This window comes from Nerophis ophidion, linkage group LG16 (genome assembly GCF_033978795.1).
Source record: "Nerophis ophidion isolate RoL-2023_Sa linkage group LG16, RoL_Noph_v1.0, whole genome shotgun sequence".
Lineage (NCBI taxonomy): Eukaryota > Metazoa > Chordata > Actinopteri > Syngnathiformes > Syngnathidae > Nerophis > Nerophis ophidion.
In genome coordinates, this window is record NC_084626.1 from 30,900,518 (window position 1) to 30,917,848 (window position 17,331).

Consider the following 17,331-nt stretch of genomic DNA (forward strand, 5'->3'; position numbering starts at 1 on the left):
GACTGTACCACTTTAGACGACCGAACGTACCCTAACGGAATAGTCAACTATTCGGTAGGAATAGGGGTCATTAGTTTTTTCATCGTCGTTAGGTAAGTTTTGCAGCTGAAACTGTAGATAATGTACCTTTAAATTGTTCATAAGATTTATTATTTTATTTTAAACAACACAATTAAAGTGTGGGGCAGTGGCTCTTAACCTTTTTTTCAGTGATGTACCCCCTGTGAACATTTTTTTTAATTCAAGTACCCCCTAATTAGACCAAAGCATTTTTGGTTGAAAAAAACAGATAAAGAAGTAAAATACAGCACTAGTTCATCAGTTTATGATTTATTAAATTGTATAACAGTGCAAAATATTGTTCATTTGTAGTGGTCTTTCTTGAACTATTTGGAAAAAAAGACATAAAAATAACTAACTTGTTGAAAAATAAACAAGTGATTCAATTATAAATAAAGACTTCTACACATAGAAGTAGCGTACTTCCTTGAATTGCCGCCGGGGCGCTAATTAATTTAAAACCTCTTCTCACTCCTGCGCTTACCAAAGGGCATGCGGTAAAAGTAAGCATGCGCTAATTATTTTAAAAACTCTTCTCACTCCGGCACTTACCAAAGGTATGCAGTAAAAATGTTAGTGTGATGTAAGCTTGGACCTTAAATCCTACTGAATAGCTCTTAATCTTCTTCCCTTTATGCGATTTCAAATTACCGGTATTGAAATCAGCCTCCTCCATTTTTAAAATGATGACAGGGGAAGTGTCACTCGTGACGTCACGAGTTTGACCAGGCGGTAATACTAAGCATGCGCTAATTATTTTGGGAAGCCAGTTTGACCCTGCAGTAATTCAAGGCAGGCGCATACTATATGCCCTGTGGCAATTCAAGGAAATACGGTTATCATCAACTTACAGTGCCCTCTTTGGGGATTTTAATAGAGATCCATCTGGATTCATCAACTTAATTCTAAACATTTCTTCACAAAAAAATAAATCTTTAACATCAATATTTATGGAACATGTCCACAAAACATCTAGCTTTCAACACTGAATATTGCATTGTTGAATTTCTTTTTTCACAGTTTATGAACTTACATTCATATTTTGTTGAAGTATTATTCAATAAATATATTTCTAAAGAATTTTTGAATTGGTGCTATTTTTAGAAATATTTTTTAAAAAATCTCACGTACCCCTTGGCATGCCTTCAAGTACCCCCTGGGGTACACGTAACCCCATTTGAGAACCACTGGTAAAGGTCAGTTCATAAGATTTATTATTTTATTTGAAACAACACAATTAAAGTGTAGGGCAGTGGTTCTCAACCTTTTTTTCAGTGATGTACCCCCTGTGAACATTTTTTTAATTCAAGTACCCCCTAATCAGAGCATAGCATTTTTGGTTGAAAAAAAGAGATAAAGAAGTAAAATACAGCACCATGTCATCAGTTTCTGATTTATTAAATTGTATAACAGTGCAAAATATTGTTCATTTGTAGTGGTCTTTCTTGGACTATTTGGAAAAAAAGACATAAAAATAACTAAAAACTTGTTGAAAAATAAACAAGTGATTCAATTATAAATGAAGATTTCTACACATAGAAGTAATCATCAACTTAAAGGCCTACTGAAACCCACTACTACCCACCACGCAGTCTGATAGTTTATACATCAATGATGAAATATTAACATTGCAACACATGCCAATACGGCCTTTTTAGTTTACTAAATTGCAAATTTAAATTTCCCACGGAGTTTCCTGTTGAAAACGTCGCGGAATGATGATGCGTGCGCGTGACATCACGGACTGTAGAGGACATATTAGCGCAGCACCACAAGCGGCTAAAAGTCGTCTCTTCTCATCGCGCAATTACACAGTATTCTGGACATCTGTGTTGCTGAATCTTTTGCAATTTGTTCAATTAATAATGGAGAAGTCAAAGTAGAAAAATGGAGGTGGGAAGCTTTATCCTTTAGCCACACAAACACACGGTGTTTCCTTGTTTAAAATTCCCGGAGGTGAAGTTTTACTATGGATCAGAGCGGTCAAGCGAACATGGATCCCGACCACTTGTCAACCGGCAGGTTTTGGTGAGAAAATTGTGGTAAAATGTCGCCTCTTACCGGAGACCAGCTGAGCTTGCGCCGTCCATGCTGCTGCCGTCGACTTCCCATAGAGACTGGCGTCAAGACACCCGTGGACACACCCCTCCGACTATCAGGTACTATTAAACTCACTAAAACACTAGCAACACAATACAAATATAAGGGATTTCCCAGAATTACCCTAGTAAATGTGTCTAAAATATCTGAATCGCTCACAATGTAATCACCTTTTTTTAAACTTTTTTTTTCTTCTAGTCTTTCGCTATCAATATCCTCAGCCACAAATCTTTCATCCTCGCTCAAATTAATAGGGAAATTGTCGTTTTCTTGGTCCGAATAGCTCTTTTTGTTGGAGGCTCCCATTATAAACAATGTGAGGATGTGATCAATAGCGGCTGCTGAGTTTCGTTTTTTAAAGATTTCTGCTGGTGGTGTGCCTTGGGATTTTTTCAATGAAAACAATGTGCCTTGGCTCGAAAACAGTTGAGAACCAATGGTGTAGGGCAGGGGTCACCAATGCACCAGGTAGCCCGTAAGGACCAGATGAGTCGCCCGCTGGCCTGTTCTAAAAATAGCTCAAGTATCAGCACTTACCATTGAGCTGCCTCTATTTTTTAAATTTTATTTATTTACTAGCAAGCTGGTCTCGCTTCGCTTGACATTTTTAATTCTAAGAGAGACAAAACTCAAATAGAATTTGAAAATCCCAAAAATATTTTAAAGACTTGGTCTTCACTAGTTTGAATAAATTCATTTATTTTTTTTACTTTGCTTCTTATGACTTTCAGAAAGACAATTTTAGACAAAAAAATACAACCTTAAAAATGATTTTAGGATTTTTAAACACATATACCTTTTTACCTTTTAAATTCCTTCCTCTTCTTTCCTGACAATTTAAATCAATGCTCAAGTATTATTTTTTTATTTTTTTGGAAAGAATAATAAATACATTTTAATTTAATTCTTCATTTTAGCTTCTGTTTTTTCGACAAAGAATATTTGTGAAATATTTTTTCAGACTTATTATGATTAAAATAAAAAAAAATATTCTGGCAGATCTAGAAAATCTGTAAAATCACATTTAAATCTTATTTAAAAGTCTTTTGAATTTCTTTTAAAAATGTTGTTCTGGAAAATATAGAAGAAATAATGATTTGTCTTTGTTAGAAATATAGCTTGGTCGAATTTGTTATATATTCTAACAAAGTGCAGATTGGATTTTAACCTATTTAAAACATGTCATCAAAATTCTAAAATTAATCTTAATCGGCAAAAATTACTAATGATGTTCCATAAATTATTTTTTAAATTTTTTTCAAAAAGATTCGAATTAGCTAGTTTTTCTCTTCATTTTTTGGGTTGAATTTTGAATGTTAAAGAGTCGAAATTGAAGATAAACTGTGTTCTATCCATCCATCCATCATCTTCCGCTTATCCGAGGTCGGGTCGCGGGGGCAACAGCCTAAGCAGGGAAACCCAGACTTCCCTCTCCCCAACCACTTCGTCTAGCTCTTCCCGGGGGATCCCGAGGCGTTCCCAGGCCAGCCGGGAGACATAGTCTTCCCAACGTGTCCTGGGTCTTCCCCGTGGCCTCCTACCAGCTGGACGTGCCCTAAACACATCCCTAGGGAGGCGTTCGGGTGGCATCCTGACCAGATGCCCGAACCACCTCATCTGGCTCCTCTCGATGTGGAGGAGCAGCGGCTTTACTTTGAGTTCCTCCCGGATGGCAGAGCTTCTCACCCTATCTCTAAGGGAGAGCCCCGCCACACGGCGGAGGAAACTCATTTCGGCCGCTTGTACCCGTGATCTTATCCTTTCGGTCATGACCCAAAGCTCATGACCATAGGTGAGGATGGGAACGTAGATCGACCGGTAAATTGAGAGCTTTGCCTTCCGGCTCAGCTCCTTCTTCACCACAACGGATCGGTACAACGTCCGCATTACTGAAGACGCCGCACCGATCCGCCTGTCGATCTCACGATCCACTCTTCCCTCACTCGTGAACAAGACTCCTAGGTACTTGAACTCCTCCACTTGGGGCAGGGTCTCCTCCCCAACCCGGAGATGGCACTCCACCCTTTTCCGGGCGAGAACCATGGACTCGGACTTGGAGGTGCTGATTCTCATTCCGGTCGCTTCACACTCGGCTGCGAACTGTGTTTCAAAATTAAATTTTCATTTTTTTCGTGTTTTCTCCTCTTTTAAATCGTTCAATTAAGTGTTTTTTTCATAATTTATTCTCTACAAAAAGCCCTCCGTAAAAGGAAAAAAAATGTATGACGGAATGACAGACAGAAATACCCATTTATATATATATATATATATATATATATTTATTTATTAAAGGTACATTGAGCAAATTGGCTATTTCTGGCAATTTATTTAAGTGTGTATCAAACTGGTAGCCCTTCGCATTAATCAGTACCCAAGAAGTAGCTCTTGGTTTCAAAAAGGTTGGTGACCCCTGGTGTATGGGGGTGGAATCTGTGTATCCTTTTAATGCGACATGGTTTAACCCGACGCTACCATTCTAGAGTTAGCGCCATAAACTCCTTACGTGTTTTGAAAAATGCACAAAAATGTATTTATTAATCATTTTAATACACTAACATAATTCAATGTCACGTTACATGGCTTTTGAAACGTTTTGAATGTCTCACAAGCTTAGGAGGAATTCGCCGTTCTACACCCCCTCGTCCATCAATGGTATTTTCCATCATGGACGCCACTCGCTGACGGTAAATATCGTTGCTTGTAAAAAAAACCAAAAAAAAAACCAGGGCCAAATATTTAAATGTGTCCTCTAATGTCGTTGAGTGTTTCACATAATGTAATTTCACAACGTATTTGTTAGGGGATTCCGAACAAATAGAGTCGTGGACGTTTGATATTTTACGATATTCCTCGGTTTGGGCCCTGCGGGCTGGCTTATGTATGGACCACCACGCCATTTTTTTGTACACATTCATATAAGTAGAAATGATTGAAATAACATGATGACTTAATTGGACGTGCCAGCATTGTTCATGTGCAGTGTATCCCACTGTAGTCAGGCGTCAGGTACCCGGCATCATGAGCGAGCTGAAGGACTGCCCCCCTCTCAAGTACTATGACTTCAAGCCGGTGGAGCACGTCAAGGTGTGTCCCCGTTACACTGCTGTGTTGGGACGCTCAGAGGACGATGGGATTGGCATCGAGGAACTGGACACTTTGCAGCTGGAGCTGGAGACGCTCTTGTCCTCAGCCAACCGCCGCCTACGAGCTCTGGAGGAGCAGAGACAGGTGGGCTGCATAAGATAAAATCCCTGTATTGGCTTGTGTGGGGGGGGGAAAAAAAGTCCTCCCTTACATGCTCCCTGTATTGCAGATCCTCACCGACTGGCAGGACAAGAAGGGAGACAAGCGCTTTCTGAAGCAGGGGAAAGACCCGGACCCTGCTGCGCCGTCTCGCCACAAACCAAAGAAGCAGAAAATAGAGGGCAAGAGTAGTCATGTACCAGGACCTGGTCCCGGCAGACCAAAATCCAAAAACCTACAACCAAAAGTCCAAGAATATGAATTTACAGAAGAAGCTCAGGACATTCCCCGCACTCCTAAAAATGACGCCCCGAACAGGTCAGCACTGTTCCGTTGTATTCACACACCACGGGTCCAAACTTAGGTTTGATTGATTGATTGAAACTTGTATTGGTAGATTATACAATACAGTACATATTCCGTACAATTGACTACTAAATGGTAAAACCTGAATAAGTTTTACAGCTTGTTTAAAGGCCTACTGAAATTATATTTTCTTATTTAGACGGGGATAGCAGGTCCATTCTATGTGTCATACTTGATCATTTCGCGATATTGCCATATTTTTTCTGAAAGGATTTAGTAGAGAACATCGACCATAAAGTTCGCAACTTTTGGTCGCTCATAAAAAAGCCTTGCCTGTACCGGAAGTAGCAGACGATGTGCGCGTGACGTCACCGGTTGTGGACCTCCTCACAATATTTACAATCATAGCCACCAGCAGCGAGAGCGATTCGGACCGAGAAAGCGACAATTTCTCTATTAATTTTAGCGAGGATGAAAGATTCATTGATGAGGATAGTGAGAGTGAAGGACTAGAAGGAAAAAAAAAAAGGCGAGGGCAGTGGGAGTGATTCAGATGTCATTAGACACATTTACTAGGATAATTCTTGAAAATCCCTTATCTGCTTATTGTGTTACTAGTGTTTTAGTGAGATTATATGGTACCTGAAAGTCGGAGGGGTGTGGCCACGGGTGTGGTGACCGCCAGTGTCTCCGGTGGGAGGAGGTAATAGTCCGCAGCTGCAGGAGGACGCAAGCTCCGCTCATGTCTACAGTAAGCGCCGACTTATTAGCACAATTTTCTCACCGAAACCTGCCGGTTGACATGTGGTCGGGAACCGTGTTCGCTTGACCGCTCTGTTCCATAGTAAAGCTTCACCTTTGGGAATGTAACCAAGGAAACACCGGCTGTGTTTGTGTTGCTAAAGGCAGCTGCAATACACAGCTTCCCACCTACATCTTTCTTCTTTGACTTCTCCATTATTAATTGAACAAATTGCAAAAGATTCAGCAACACAGATGTCCAGAATACTGTGTAATTATGCGATTAAAGCAGACTACTTATAGCCTGGATCGGGCTGGAAGAACATGTCCGCTACCACCGGTGACGTCAAACGCATGCGTCATCATTCCGCGACGTTTTCATCAGGATACTTCGCCGGAAATTTAAAATTGCAATTAAGTCAACTAAACCGGCCGTATTGGCATGTGTTGCAATGTTAATATTTCATCATTGATATATAAACTATCAGACTGCGTGGTTGGTAGTAGTGGGTTTTAGTAGGCCTTTAAGTCGGGGTCCATTAAATTAATTCATAGTGCTAATATATACTATCAGGCTCAGCATAATACAGTCATCACACAAGGTAATCATCAGAGTATATACATTGAATTGTTTAGGTTATTTACAATCCAGGGGTGGGATGTGGAGTGGGTTGGGGCCTGGGGGTTAGGTTGGGTCGCTAACAACATACTTCAGTCATCAACAAGTATATGGACATTGAAACAGTGTAGGTCTCACTTTGTAGGATATGTACAGCGAGCGGTGAACATAGTGAGCTCAGGAAGTATGACAACAAGTACCGTATTTTTAGTTTGTAAGTTGCTCCGGAGTATACGTCGCACCGGCCGAAAATGCATCATAAAGAAGGAAAAAAACTCATATACGTCGCACTGGAGTATAAGTCGCATTTTTGGGGGAAATTTATTTGATAAAATCCAACACCAAGAATAGACATTAGAAAAGGCAATTTAAAATAAATAAAGAATAGTGAACAACAGGCTGAATAAGTGTACGTTATGTGAGGCATAAATAACCAACTGAGAAGGTGCCTGGTATGTTAACGTAACATTATGGTAAGAGTCATTCAAATAACTATAACATATAGAACATGCTATACATTTTAATAAACAATCTGTCACTCCTAATCGATAAATCCGATGAAATCTTCTTCCTCGATGTTGCTTCTAAACAACTCTGCCAACTCCAAAGGTATGCGCTGCTTCCTCTTGTCGTTTTCTGCTGCATATTTCACTACATCCAGCTTGTAATCTGCAGTACATGATTTCCTTTTCGGTGCCATTTTCGTTCAGCCCTTCTCAGTTTTTATAAGTTACCGCCAACGTTGAAATGATCCACTTCAATAGCTATGGCAGTAGCCTATAGCATATAGCAGTTAGCAACCCATGACCCACAATGCACTTCTGCCATGATCCTCCCCCGCCAAATTCTTATTGGTTGACGTGTGTGTGACGATTGCTGACATTTTCTGCGTCTCTTCCGCAAATTAGATAAATAATATTATTTAATATTTTACGGTAATGTGTTGTTAATTTCATACATAAGTCGCTCCGCAGTATATGTCGGCACCCCCGGCCAAACTATGAAAAAAACTGCGATTTATAATCCGAACAATACAGTATATACATTTGTTTATTTGGGATGTGGTGGGGATAGGGGGTTAAGCTAGGGTTGTAGCTGACTGGAGGTGTTCTTTTAGTGCGGTTTTGAAGGAGGATAGAGATGCACTTTCTTTTAGACCTGTTGGGAGTGCATTCCATATTGATATGGCATAGAAGGAGAATGAGTTAAGACCTTTGTTTGCTCGGAATCTGTGTTTGACCTGGTTTGTGGAGCTCCCCATGAGGTGGTCTTCGGGTTTGGAAGGTGAACTGTGATGTGAGTGGAGTTGTAGTGTAAGTAGGATTTTTTACCTAAACAAACACCAAAGTCAGTCACACTGGACACAGAATACTTATTAATACTGTAAAGCAACATAAGGTAAGTTAACTAACAAGTGACATTATTATTCCCTCATACTGTTACTGTCTCAATGTAGTACACACACACACACAGCTGCAGCACGCGTAGACAGCCGTGTGCCACACACAGGCTATTGTATCCCTCGCTCACACGCTAAACTAGTTCTCGAGTGAGTCTCAAACAGATCAAAATGAAGTATTTATTTTATGGGAGCGTTGTTCGTAACTTTGAACGTCATAATCCGAGGACCACCTCTAAGTAAGGGCCACTTTTCTTTTATTTTCTTTTGTTTACTTAATTACGTGGTAAAACTAATGTAGTTCAATATGTGCGATGTAGTAGGTGTGGGCGATACAACTAAATTTGATATCCATCCAATAACAACTAAATATAGGGCCAGAATGACCAATACAGATATTTACACATGACCTGGAAAATATCCATCTCATCATTTGAATATTGATCTGGTACTGATACCATCCTTTAAATCGATATTATATTCTTTTTTAGATCAATCCACCCACCCCTAAAATGTAGTCGAATACATTTATTTACAGTATATGTGGGGAAGTTGGTGTTACGTAGTATTGTTAGATGTCCCGATTCTGATATTTGTCTTTTTTAACTAATCAGGCCCAACCGATTTTTACCACAGCTGGGAAGTTAAAAAATACCATGGGTGCGCGTGCGTGTCTTGCCGGAACACCAGCTCAAATTTGAGCAACCTGAGCGCGTTGTCTATATCTATTACAAAGAACGGCGGATTTTTTATTTGTCCATTTAGTACTATCACTGGAGGATTAGGGCAGTGATTCTCAAACCATTTTTTTTTTTTTTTTACAAAGTACCACCTCAGAAAAAACTTGGCTCTCCAAATACCACCATATTGACCAACATTAAAATACAGCCGCATAATAGACCTAAGTATTCATTAAAAAGTCAGGGGTTTTATTTAACAACTATATTTAATATTTTTGGCCACTCTAACATTGCACACAATTTGAACAGTAACACTGTTGAAATATAGGAAAATAAAACACTACTTAAATCAAGTGATTCTTTGGCGTACCACTAGATCGAGCCTGCTTACCACTACAGTTGAGAATCACCTATCCCGAAAGGGACAAGTGGTAGAAAATGGATGGATGGATAGATGAAGTTGAGGAAAAGAAATAGCTAAACATGCAGTACACACACCGAGCAGGGCGGCAGGAGAAGCTAACCGCTAAAGCTTGAATGTAAAATAAGGATGCTCAATCAGAAGTCAATATTATCAATGTCTTGTGTGGTATCAGTACATAAATGATATTAAAGTAATTAGGTTGCTATTTAATTTGTAATGTTTTTAATTACAAAATATTTTTTGGTAGTTTTTGTTACAAAGTCAGGGAGTAAGTCTCTGGATAGAAGAAAGCTTTGAAAACCCTAATGATTTAAATGTGAGCCAATTGTAGTTTTTTGATTTTTTTTTTTTGTTATTGTGAACTGGCTACTTTTTATTTAAATATTGTATGCCAAATTCAAGCCCACAGGTTGATTTCACAGTCTGATTTACAACAATACTTGTAAATTCTAAATGCAATAAGGTAAACTTTATAAAATGTTTTACTGTGTTTACTGTAGTTACTTGCTCTAAAATATTTTCAGTTCTATAATCTATCGTCAAAGTATCAAAATTGAATCAGAGGCCAAAACAATTTCTATTGAAACATTCCTAATTGTTGTAAAACACAGGCCCCATGCTGTATTTGATGTATGTTTTGTTTTTTTCAGATTTTGGGCATCTGTTGAGCCATATTGTGCTGACATCACAAACGAAGAGATTCGTCTGCTAGAGGAGCTTCTAAAACCGCCAGACGATGAAGCGGAGTACTTTAAAGTATGACGTGTAAAGCCTATAACGTAGTCCAAGAGCGGTGAGGTAACCCTTTAATGTTGTCTGTGTTCATTTTAGATTCCAGCATTAGGCAAACACTACTCACAGCGGTGGGCTCAGGAGGATTTGCTAGAGGAGCAGAGAGAAGGAGCTCGAGCCAATGACAAGAAGAAGAGTCTTTTGGGAGGTCCGCTGTCTGAACTTGATGCAAAAGGTGCAAAACATTCTGCTTGTCTTTAAAAGCAATCACAAGTAGCTTTGATTTATACTCTATTGCTTCAATTGTTTGTTTAATGTGAGTAAATAATACAAATTGATAAAACCTGGACCGCATTGAGTGCAAGGAACTTTAAATATGCAGACATAATTTCTGTATGGCTTCTGCCATTGAGTGCACATAAGAGCTGGGGCGTGTGTGGCAGTGAACATAGATTTAATTTTTACATTTATGCATACTTTGTAGAAGTTCAAATTCAATATTGATGATCTGCGTTTATTAGGGGTGTAACGGTACACAAAAATTTCGGTTCGGCACGTACTTTGGTTTAGAGGTCACTGTTCGGTTCATTTTGGGTACAATAAGAAATCAACAAAATATACATTTTTTGGTTGTTTATTTACCAAATTTATAAACAATGGCTTTATCCTTTTAACATTGGGAACACTATAATAATTCTGCCCACGTTAATCCACATTAAACTGCCTCAAGTTGTTGCTATGATTAAATAAAATGAAAAAAACTTTCTTTTACATATAAAAAGTTTAACATTAAACAGTTTCCATTGAAACTGTTTGTCTACTCATCATGCTTAATTTATTACAGCATTTGGGAAGCCTGTAGTTGACTTTATTATGTAAATGTTGTATTTTTATCAACATGTGATAGCAGGGACCCTGCTATTCAAAACTAGGCTGCTACATTACTAATGATTCATGTAACTACAGCTGAAAAATAGTACAATTGCAATAGGAGACAGACAGGGCTGTGCTGCCCCTAAAACACGCACACACACATACACACACGCACGCACACACACAGAAAAATGAGGTAACGTTACGCAAAAAGCTAATTAGCCTTCATCTCAAGACTATACTGTGAGCGAGCTGAGCTGAAGTTTAAATTTCTAGAAGGTCAACGGGCTCATAGTGATGTTTGTAATAGTTGTGACTGGGAAGTGTTTAGTACAATTTGGGTTGAGTCCGCTCCTCCCCTGCTAGACAAATATCTGCTCGATGCTAAAGCATTGACTACATCGTTCTGAAGTCTGAATACGCACTGCTGATTGGCTGTTACATTGCTCTGAATACGCACTGCTGATTGGCTTTGTGTGTAACCAATCAGATGGTTGTGTGGGCGGGACAATGAGGCAGAGACAGAGGCAGAAAGCAGAGCAGCTTGTGAAGACTTCTGCTTCCGAACTTGTTCGGTACGCCCACGTGCCGAACCGAAACCCCCGTACCGAAACGGTTTGATACAAATACGCGTACCGATACACCCCTAGCGTTTATTAAAAAAAAGAATGAAGGTTATGGCAAGCGTAAAATGTTTTTATTTCAAAGAAGTTCACAAAAATATGCATTTAGGCTATAAAGTGCTCAAGTATAAAGTGTGGTTTGTCCGATTACTCTCTTAATGGAACAAACTAATCGATAGCTACAGCCCCAATAATGACTAATATTAAAAGGTTTTTTTCACATAATCTCAGCGCATTCAATCAATCGCAACTGGACTGTTTGGTTTGTCTTAGAAGATGTTTTGCCTCTCATCTGATTAGGCTTCATCAGTTTGTGCTCATAGACTTAAATCGGTCACATCTAGTCTAGCAGCTGGTGCCAAAACCCCAAATGTTAAAGTTAAAACCAGAAGGGTGTTCCTCGGCAAAGATGGTTTTGCCTTATCGTAGTGACAAAAACAACTGTTTTAATGCAATCAAGCAATCTTAACTGTCAAAACCAACGACAGTCGAACTGTAATTTGCCCTTGTGAGCATAGAGGTATTATGTGGCAGAGCAATCCCTGGGGCTAGACCACCACCAGTCCAAAATTGATGAAATCCCGCGTAAGCATTCCATTCAGTTGTAAACAAATGACATTCTGGTCACATTCTGTGACCAGAATGTCCTTTGTTTTCCAACTCTTATTTGTTTGTTTGAGGCTGAATTGCATAGTCTCTTAGGAGTGGTTGAAAGGACAGTGTTGTATGTGGGAGACAGGTGGTGTCGCAGACCACCTCCTTTGTTCAGGGATGGTTTTTCATTCTTGACATAGATTGCTTCCCTCACTCCTCTTGTACCATTCGTTCTCCCTGTCCAGAATCTGTACAGATTGAATGCCCTGAGAATACAATGACCTGGATAAATAAGAACATTCATAGACATGTTTAGTAACACATTTAGTTTGTGCATTTACTTGGTAATCAACGATAAGACATGCAAGGCACCTCTACAAGCCACAAGGAGTGTGCATTACCACCCCCGTAAAGGCGAGGTGTGGAAGCGTGCGGAACACCACCATAAGCGTGCAGTCCAGCCTTTGACAAGCGGGAGTCATGGCGTTGCTTCTCTCTCCGTTTTGTTGCGTATGATTCTAGAAATATATTTCTTGTAGGGCTGGGCAATATATCGATATAAACGATATATCGTGGGTTTATCTCTGTGCAATATGGAAAATGACTATATCGTAATATTCGAGTATACGTTCTCACGCAGTTGCTTTTAGCTGCGGGCATTACACTACAGGCGTTTCTCACTCCTCGTCTCTCCTTCTCGAGACGTAAAAAAGGCCGGCTTCTTGCATGTCACATACTGTCGCACGTGTAGCGTCATACGCTCTCGCCAAGCAGAGAGGTATCAGCATGGCTAACGTTAGCTGAGGCAGGTGGCGCAAGCGGAGCAAAGCGGGTTGAGTGACAAGAGAGAGAAGGTGCGAAACTGATCACAAATGGAGGAAGAACAATTAATGCCCAAAAAAACAGCAGGGGGTCCATCATCTGGCGGTGGTTTGACTTCAAGCGGGAAGATATTCAGCAGACAACAGCAATGTGCAAAGTCTGCAGCAGAAGTGTTACTACAAAACATAGCAGCCCTACTAATTTGTTCTTTCATTTAAAAAGTAACTACCGAGAGAATGAAGAGTATTTAATAGATACAGTTTTGGTCAATTGACTTTGTTGTGATTTCCCTCTGTGCATGAAAGTTTAAAATAAGCATATATTAATGCAGTATGAAGAAGAATGTTTTAATGTAGACACATAGAATCATCATACTGCTGTGATTATATGCATCAACTGTTCATTCAAGGCTAAGGAAAAATATCGAGATATATATCGTGATATGGCATAAAAATATTGCAATATTAATAAAAGCCAATATCGCCCAGGCTTAATTTCTTGTTGTGGATGTCCTACTCTTTAATGTTCATGCAGATGTGGACTCGTTGCTGAAAAAGTCTGAGTCCCAACATGAGTCTCCAGAAGACGGCTGTCCCTTTGGTCCACTCACTCAACGTCTGCTGCAGGCTCTAGTGGAGGTAACTTCCACTTGAGAATCTGCACCAAACTTAGTGTCAGATTGAAGAAATATTAGCAGCATGAATGATGGAACCTTTTCTGGTGCCTTCAGGAGAACATTATATCCCCCATGGAGGATTCTCCTATACCAGACAATTCCGGAAAGGATGCAAACGATGGAGCTGGGACCTCTCCTCGAAGTCAAGGAAAAGCTTTTAGGTATTTGTTGAGCGCTTCCTATTTCTATGAGAAGAATGAGACACCAAGAGAGGACATAACATTGGTTATGTGAAGTGAATTATATTTATATTGCGCTATAGTGATTCAATGCGCTTTACATAGAGAAACCCATTAAGTAAGTTACATTTAAATCAGTGTGAGTGGCACTGGGAGAAGGTGGGTAAAGTATCTTGCCCAAAGACACAAGGGCAGTGACTTAAGTTGGTGGAAGCCGAGATCAAACTGAGCCACACCGCCCATAAAAGAATACTGGATGCAATCTGCTATAATTCACAAAAGGGATGAAGAATATTTTCTTTCCCTCTGCAGCGCACCTCACACACGTTCCCTGGAAGCTCGGATCAAAGATGAACTGATTGCCCAGGGACTCCTGGACTCCGAGGAGCGACCTGGACCAGGAGGAGACTGCGAAGACGAGGTCCTGGTGGAGCTCCAGAAAAGACAGGCGGAGCTCAAAGCCCTCATTGCTCACAACAGAGCTCGCAAGCAGGAGCTGCTAAGGTAAGGCAGTCCGGAACACTTAGTCTGGTTTGACATCCGTTAAGACGCTCACTTTGTTCTCTTCAGGCTGGCGAAAGAGGAGATGCACAAGCAGGAGCTGAGGCAGAGAGTCCGGGTGTCCGACAACGAGGTCATGGAGGGTTTTCGGCGAATCATGGCAGCCAGACAGAAGAAGCGTACTCCAACCAAGAAAGAGAAGGACCAAGCTTGGAAAGCTCTGAAGGAGCGTGAAAGCATACTCAAGTTACTGGATGGATGAAGGAAAGAGGAAAAAACGAGCAGAAGAATGTTTTCCACTACAGTCACACACACTGCTGCATCCCAAACTTCTAGAGATAAAGATAGAAGTACCTGCAGACAGCTTTGAAGCATTTCTCTGGTACTTTTTTATTCAACGGTTCAATTCATCATTAGGGGTCGATATCAGGAATTATGATATCACACCGATACTTTGGAAACATAAAAAATAGCACCGCTAAAGTCAGTCGAGATTACCCATATTCTGTTTTACAGTATATGGGTTGGGATGAACAAATCAATTGCTTCCATCTCGTTGGAGGTCCTAACTTCACGTACACAACGATGGTTTTGACATAGCAAACCTTACGAGTTACTCCAAAACAACCCCAGCATTCATGACTCAAAATCCCAAGAAGACGCTTCTACTGGCAAAAAAATCTGCCCAAAGTCGGCCGTAAAGAAAAACCATTGGTCGTTCTCATTTCTGTGGCAAACATCCCGCCAGAGACGACTACTAGGGGCAAAGAAATCTGCAGTTTCCTGGAAATAAAATGACGGCACTGGACGGAGCCAGCAAACGGTTTAGCCTGGAGTGGTCATTGAGAAAGAAGCCACTCTCATCCATCACCGAAGACACTGGACCTCTCGGCAGGACACATTTTGGATTCACGATTTGTACTTGTTAACTCACTTTTTTCTCAGATCTATGTTAATATTTGCCAGCAAAGTAGGGCGTGATCGCCACACTCCTGCTGATAGATCAGGACATATGATTCATTACTAATTTATGGATGTGATGTTAGCTCTACCTCATAGTGATGTCATTTTTGCTTAGAACAAATTTACAGGCACAGTTTGTCAAATCCATCTTTTAGTCTTTCAAATCTACAAGAGTGCATAAACTAGTCAACTCTACATTTAAAAAGTAACAGCTATAAATAGGTTTTCTGTATCGACCTTGGGGAAAAAAAGTGCATTTGTATTCATCATCCATCAGTTTGTTTTTTTTGTTCAGTACATTTTTATGTTTACTGTTGTAATGTATTGTATAAAAACAGTGTTTGTACGAATAACTACCAATTAAAGGCTGTTGTTGTATATGTATTAAGTGTTTATGTCCTGGAAATCTTACCATTAGCATTGGACCAAAATCCATCCATCCATTTCTACCGCTTGTCCCTTTTTGGGGTCGCGTGAGCCTATCTCAGCTGCATTCGGGCGGAAGGCGGTGTACACCCTGGACAAGTCGCCACCTCATCGCAGGGCCAACATTCACACTCACCTTCACACACTAGGGCCAATTTAGTGTTGCCAATCAACCTATCCCCAGGTGGATGTCTTTGGAAGTGGGAGGAAGCCGGAGGGAACCCACGCAGTCACGGGGAGAACATGCAAACTACACACAGAAATATCCCGAGCCCGATATTGAACCCAGGACTCCTCAGGACCTTCGTATTATGAGGCAGAGGCACTAACCTTTCCTGCACCGTGCTGCCCTAAAAGGGACTAAAATGTAATAATTTTGTATATTTAAATTCATATTTTCATATCTAAAGCACTTAAGTCCACCCAACAAAGATGTTCGGATATACAGAAAAGAAGATATTTGCTATTTGTCTGTACTTTACCATCCTACAAACAAATACATATATTGAATAATAATGTGCGTGTCTATAAAAAGTATACATTCACGTTGGCTTTACTGGCGAATATAGTGGGAAAAGTAGTATTCCACAACCTAATTCCTGATCCACCACTAGATGGCAGTCAAACCGCTTTAAAACTGACAATGGGGACCTCGGCTCTTTTAAGAGAGTTGGTTCTTATGACTCGGCTCATTAAATCGAGCCGGGGCGTTTCGGCCGCCAAATTGATTTTTTTTTTTTGTTTAGCAATTTTTTGTTTACCAAAATATTTCACATTTTACAATCAAAATGATGTGCAAAAGGCTTTACGAATGTACAAAGCCCATTATAAGGTAGGAACAGATGGAGAATGTTGATTCATCAGGCTGGCCCTAAATGTATGTTTAAATTTAGTGAGTGAAGATGAGGAGTTTGCAATAAAGGATGGGTAACTGGCAATGAGCGGGACGGGGATGATCAATTTGTCTAGTATTATGATAATGAACTTGCCAATTGGTCTTAAAATAATATTTGAAAGGTGTCGGAAGCGTATTAGGGAGGTAAGTACATTTTTAGATAAAAGAAGTGGGACAAAGAGTGGTATAGCTCGGTTGGTAGAGCGGCCATGCCAGACACTTGAGGGTTCCAGGTTCGATCCCCGCTTCCGCCATCCTAGTCACTGCCGTTGTGTCCTTAGGCAAGACACTTTACCCGCATTCTCCCAGTGCCACCCACACTGGTTTAAATGTAACTTAGGTATTGGATTTCACTACGTAAAGGCGCTTTGAGTCACTAGAGAAAAGCACTATATAAACATTATTCACAACTACGTTGATATCATAAAAAGATAGTACATTTAGGTTCCTAAACAGGGGAGCAGATGGAGCCAAA

The 17,331-nt window shown here is 40.2% G+C and overlaps 1 protein-coding gene and 1 long non-coding RNA gene across 3 annotated transcripts in view; one reads left to right on the forward strand and one right to left on the reverse strand.

Moving 5' to 3' along the window:
* Positions 1-2,098: 2,098 nt before the first annotated feature.
* tada3l (transcriptional adaptor 3 (NGG1 homolog, yeast)-like) lies at positions 2,099-15,919 on the forward strand. Of its 2 annotated transcripts, none has more exons than XM_061874910.1 (9): positions 2,099-2,219; positions 5,156-5,388; positions 5,474-5,721; positions 10,223-10,328; positions 10,404-10,539; positions 13,751-13,854; positions 13,947-14,053; positions 14,384-14,575; positions 14,642-15,919. In XM_061874910.1, the coding sequence occupies exons 1-9, from the start codon at positions 2,108-2,110 to the stop codon at positions 14,832-14,834; spliced, it is 1,431 nt and encodes a 476-aa protein (XP_061730894.1). In that variant the 5' UTR covers positions 2,099-2,107; the 3' UTR covers positions 14,835-15,919. The 2 variants fall into 2 exon arrangements, with proteins under 2 accessions (XP_061730894.1, XP_061730895.1); XM_061874911.1 differs by lacking the exon at positions 2,099-2,219 and adding an exon at positions 4,756-4,844.
* The window catches only part of LOC133535252 (uncharacterized), a 44,734-nt gene continuing 38,941 nt past the window's right edge, over positions 11,539-17,331 (reverse strand). Inside the window, exon 3 of the long non-coding RNA XR_009802186.1 lies at positions 11,539-12,660. This is a non-coding gene — a long non-coding RNA (uncharacterized LOC133535252). The remainder of the gene's footprint in view (positions 12,661-17,331) is intronic.

Bases quoted from the DNA above. Each gene is read 5' to 3' on its own strand.
- tada3l (XM_061874910.1), top strand. From the start codon at position 2,108: ATGTCGCCTCTTACCGGAGACCAGCTGAGCTTGCGCCGTCCATGCTGC. The intron at 5,722-10,222 runs GTCAGCACTGTT...TGTTTTTTTCAG, and splicing joins AAAAATGACGCCCCGAACAG to ATTTTGGGCATCTGTTGAGC. The intron at 10,540-13,750 runs GTGCAAAACATT...ATGTTCATGCAG, and splicing joins GTCTGAACTTGATGCAAAAG to ATGTGGACTCGTTGCTGAAA.